This window comes from Littorina saxatilis, linkage group LG13 (assembly GCF_037325665.1).
Source record: "Littorina saxatilis isolate snail1 linkage group LG13, US_GU_Lsax_2.0, whole genome shotgun sequence".
In the NCBI taxonomy this organism is placed as follows: Eukaryota; Metazoa; Mollusca; class Gastropoda; order Littorinimorpha; family Littorinidae; genus Littorina; species Littorina saxatilis.
This window is the reverse complement of record NC_090257.1, coordinates 35564575-35569903: the sequence shown is the minus strand read 5'-3', so window position 1 is coordinate 35569903 and position 5329 is coordinate 35564575. Positions and strand designations below refer to the sequence as shown.

The following is a 5329-nucleotide window of genomic DNA, read 5'->3' as shown; positions in this document are numbered from 1 at the left end:
AGCCTGAGATCATATTACACACTGATCAAAGAATGCGATTCTGTTGAGTGACTGGGACACAAAGCACAGCCAAAACGCAATACACACGAACTATTCACGTGAAAACAGAGACTGTTCCATTCAGTATTGTGGGGATACACCACTCACCAATTATTTGGTATGTCACTTTTGTTGTTGTAAAGGTCACATTTCGTTTCAGAACTCTGTAAACTTACGTGAGCCCCCCCCGCGGGTTTGGGGGAAGAATTGATGCTCCCCAGCATGTCGTAATAGGCGACTAACGGATTCTGTTTCTCCTTTTACCCTTGTTAAGTGTTTCTTGTATAGAATATAGTCAATGTTTGTAAAGATTTTAGTCAAGCAGTATGTAAGAAATGTTAAGTCCTTTGTACTGGAAACTTGCATTCTCCCAGTAAGGTAATATATTGTACTACATTGTACGTTGCAAGTCCCTGGAGCAATTTTTTGATAAGTGCTTTTGTGAACAAGAAACAATTAACAAGTGGCTCTATCCCATCTCCTCCCCTTTCCCCGTCGCGATATAACCTTCGTGGTTGAAAACGACGTTAAACACCAAATAAAGTAAAGAAAGAAACTTATGTGAGGAATCCGGGTCAGAAAAGCAGGTTTACTCTTCTGGTGTTTGTCACTTCAGAAGTTTTAGATAATCCAATGTCGTACATCCATTTAGAAAACACCATACCACCATTTTTTGAAAGCTTGAAGTCATAACTTGAACAAATTGAGCACGCCCCGTTTCAAAACTTTCACTTCACGAATTTCTTTATCGTCAAATGATACCATGTGAAATATAGAAGCACACTGGGAAACATTTCCCAAAGGGCAGAAACTGCTTCCTTACAAAATAAGTTACATAACTATCACAAAAACGTGCCACAGATTACTTAGAAAAGTGCCAAAGACGGCTGCAGTATAATTCTGTGGAGCACATCACAGCTAGACGAAGAAGATCACATAATCCACTCGGACGATTTCAGAACCACTTCCCTCATAGCGTGTTTTACAACAAACTAGAGTTTATTGGCGAAAAGGCAGCGTGGACTATTGAAAACGAACAGGAATTTCATCCTTTAGTGTAAACAGCATGTTGTGAATTTCCGTTAACATCTGCCATGGTAAGAGAGAGTGACGAGCATGTAATATGGGTTGCACCTTCAGGTGTGAATGAGAACGGTGACAAGAGCGGCGTAATATCATTTTGTGCTTGATGCTTCAGTACACGTTAAAATGGGTTTGGTGTTTCACTGAGGTTTGAAACAGAACTGATCAAATCTTTGGTCAAGCAGAATGGTTGCGATAGCAGCGCATTGAAATCAGACTATTTAGTCGCTTAAATAAGATCACGTTGAGACGTATTCACCCTTTTGGCAAGAAGTACAATTTTTTCACTGGGCTGTGAACGTAGCAAATTCAGTGACCATGATACTGTGGCGCTTAGACTGCATCATGGTGGTAGTCATGTACTGGGAAACACACTCTGCTACCTTACACAACAGAGCTGTGATCAAGTCCTGTGCTCCAGCAACACGGTCATGGTACCACAGAGCGCACACTGCATCATGGTGGTTTACAGTACAGTCATGGTGCCACGAACCTCATACTGTAGGTCATAGACATACACATGAGTACACTCTGGTGAGAAGTTCAGTTTTCTACTTAGCTATGAAGCACACTTGATTCTGTGGTCCAGCAGCACAGTCTTGGTTGTGTGCGCACAGGTCATGGACATGAAAACACTCTGGCAAGAAGTACAATTTTCCATGTAGCTTTGAATCACACTTGACACTGTGGTCCAGCAGCACTGTCACGGTGTGCTCAAACTGCAGTTCATGGACACGAGAACACTCTGGCAAGAAGTACATTGTACAGTTTTCCAATAAGCTATGAAGCACACGTGATCAAGTCCTATGGTCCAACAGCACCGTCATGGTACCACGGCGCTCGGACTGCATCATGGTGGTGGTCATGGAGGGGAAGGCGGGCACGTCGGAGAACTTCATGCGGCGAGTGCGTTGGATGGTGCAGGTGAGGATCTTGATGAAGGTGCGGCGGAAGGCAGTGTTGAACATGGTGTAGATGATGGGGTTGGCCAGGGAGGCCACATAGCCCATCCAGATGAAGACGGACATCATGTCGTTGGTCAGGCCGTGCATGCAGGAGGAGCAGGTGACGGAGATGATGTTGACGATGAAGAAGGGCGTCCACAGGGTGACGAAGACCAGGAAGATGATGCCCAGCACCTTGGAGGCCTTGCGCTCGTTGCTGGCCGTCTTCTTGGACAGCAGGTGCTTGAAGACGGGGCGCGTGCTGGCCCGCAGCGTGTTGCGGAACCTTGCCTTCAGCAGCCGCTTGTGCTTGCCGCTGCGCCGCAACGCGCTGGCCCGGTCGCGGGGCGAGTCGTTGGCGGGGCTGTCGTCGTTGGTGTTGAAGACGTCGGAGTCGTCCTGCGTGTTGTCGGCCTCGCTGGACACTACCACGCTGCGCAGCACGCTGTTCTCCGTCATCTCCTCGCTACTCTGCTGCCCGCTGTCCTTCACCTTGGGGCTGGTGGGCGGATGCAGGCGGATGGTGATCACGTCCGAGTTGGAGGAGCCCGAGGTGTCTGCCTCATCATTGTCCGAGTCGGATGTCTGCACGGGCGGTGGCGGCTTCCTCCTGGCGCTCTGGCTGGACAGAGAGCGGCACAGCGCCTTGATGCGGGACCGCGGGTTCTTGCGGTACTGCGTGGCCAGCTGCAGGTTGGAGGGCACCGAGGGTCGGCAGTGTTTCTTCTTCCACCCGGCTTTGGCTTTAGCACCCCCCTGCTCCTCCCCCGTGCCTAAGCTTTTCACGCTGATACTCTCGCCCCATTCTATACCAACGTGTCCCAGGGTGTGAGTGTTCTGATCACTCAAAGAGTGAGTTAGATGTCCCCCGCCGTTTGGCATCAACAGATGCTCTACCACACTGCCTGCAACGCCAGTGCCTCCTCCTTCCGCGACCACACAACCCTCCCCGTGGCCCACGCCTCCGTCCCTCAGACAGTCATCCATCTCCTGCTGGATCTGGAAGAAGCGGCGGTCCCACTCGGCGGACTTGTAGTCCTTCTCTAGCCCGTTGAGGCTGAGGTGGAAAGTGTGGCGCATGGCTTCCTCACAGCTGGACGAGGGCAGCTGCGTGTCGGAGGCCGTGCTGTACGGCGCAGGACCCAGCCTGCCGCGTCTGAAGTAGGGCTGGAGCGGCACGTCCAGCTGGTTGCCCTTGTGGTGCTGGGGATGGCGCTCTCGGTGCTCGCGGAAACTGCCGCTCTTCTCCGATGGGGAGAGCCTGCAGAAGGTGGCGCTGCTGGGTGAGGCGGCACGCTGGTAGAACTCCTCCGCTGAGTTGCTCATGGCGGCCCTGGCGCACAGCGACTTGTAGGACATGGACTTCTCCTGTAGTAAGCACGTGCTGGGCAGGTCAGCCTCGTCGTCATCATCCTCGCTGTCACTCTCCACCCTGGGGGACCCGGGAGGCGTCAGAGCTACGCAGCTCTCCACCTCGTGCAGCTGTAGGTGCTGGTGCTGGAGCGAGGTGGGAGACTGGGGCGGGGAGGAGGAGGACATGAGGGGGGAGAGGGGAGGGGGCATGAGGAGGGAGGGGTTGCCCAGCGACCTGACGTGCAGGGGGACCACCACGCCGCCATTGCTGTGGCTGTTGCTGAAGTTCTCCGTCTCTGAATTGACGTCGTCGGTGACGGGGGTGATGAGTCGCGGCATCTGCGGCATGGCGAAGCCCGTGCACTGCGCCGTCATCTGGGCCAGCCCGGGCCTGAGGTCCGTCTGCTGCATGCGCTGCATGATCTGCTGGTTGCTCCACAGGATGCGGATGGTCAGCACGTACGTCACGATCATGATCAGCAGCGGGATGTAGAAGGCGAACACTGAGCCATAGATGACAAAGTCCTTCAGCACGGGCACGCACACGCCGTCGTTGTAGACGATGGTGGGGTCGACGAAGCCGTGGATGCAGATGGGGCTGGAGATGGCCATGGAGACGACCCAGACGAAGAAGATCTTGAGGATGACCATGGTCTTGGTCTTGTTGCGGCCGTAGCGCATGGGGTACTTGAGCGTGAAGTAGCGGTCCATGGACATGGTGCACATGTGCCAGATGCTGGCCGTGCACATCAGCACGTCGCTCGACACCCACATCACGCACACCTCGGCCTCCAGCGGGAAGTAGCCTGCTTGAAGACAGAGACAAAGAAAGGGTGGAGTCAGTGGGGCTTTCAAACAAAACAAGGGTACGCAGACAGACACACATCACTAATACCTAGGTCTCTTGTAGCCTGTTGTAGTGTGTGTTTGTGTGTGTGTGTGAGAGAGAGAGAGAGAGAGAGAGAGAGAGAGAGAGAGAGAGAGAGAGAGAGAGAGAGAGAGAGAGAGAGAGAGAGAGAGAGAGAGAGAGAGAGAGAGAGAGAGAGAGAGAGAGAGAGAGAGAGAGAGAGAGAGAGAGAGAGAGAGAGAGAGAGAGAGAGAGAGAGAGAGAGAGAGAGAGAGAGAGAGAGAGAGAGAGAGAGAGAGAGAGAGAGAGAGAGAGAGAGAGAGAGAGAGAGAGAGAGAGAGTTTTTTTGTTGTTGTATGGCACTGTATGAGGATAGACTAGTGATCAAATGTGTGTGTTAAAGGTTTTTTATGGTTGCCTTTTGGCAACCTGCCAACTACCTCAACATCAACAAAAACTGCATTTGCAGCCACAACGTTAATTGCCTTACAAAATTAACGAAAATAGATGTGCAGTTAATCAAAATAGTGCTGCAACAACAACGACAACAACAACACAACTATTTTTATTTACGTTTTTATAATTTGGGAAGAGAAGAAGAAGGCCAGACAACATTAATGAAGTTTGATCTTTTCCGGAACTTTATCTTGTTTTTTTGTTGCGCAGCTCTATTTCACCATTAATCCTACGTGAATCTTCATCGCTCTGTTGAGGGTTTCGCCTACCATCTTATTCTTGAATTCATATTTCTTGGTTTGAGCACACAGTAGCCGTCTTTTATACTGTGCGAGGTCAGCTGCTTCCGAGTTTTTCAGAAGAAGGGGGGATAATTATCGGAAAGAAGGACAAGGGTAGCCCCAGAGCTACTTATTTGTATTAGCTTATTTAGGAAACATGAGAACTCGTTAGGCTGGAGAGAAGACGGGCAGATACGTGCTGTATTAACTGGTTAGGGGTTTCTCCGGCTCGGTAAAGCAGCGCTATCCGTTTTCTGCCTCGTCGCTTTGCTCTTTCGTTTGGTGTGTTTGTCTCTCTCTGGTTTTTCTGTTTCCTTATTGTTCTC

At 51.0% G+C, this 5329-nt stretch overlaps 1 protein-coding gene across 1 annotated transcript; it reads right to left on the bottom strand.

Moving 5' to 3' along the window:
• Positions 1–391: 391 nt before the first annotated feature.
• LOC138945604 (5-hydroxytryptamine receptor 2A-like) lies at positions 392–4229 on the bottom strand (the record flags this gene model as incomplete). Its single annotated transcript, XM_070317051.1, is given in 1 exon segment — positions 392–4229. A coding segment is annotated over 1 exon segment (2310 nt), but the record flags the coding sequence as incomplete, so codon positions are not given.
• Between the last annotated feature and the right edge of the window lie 1100 nt (positions 4230–5329).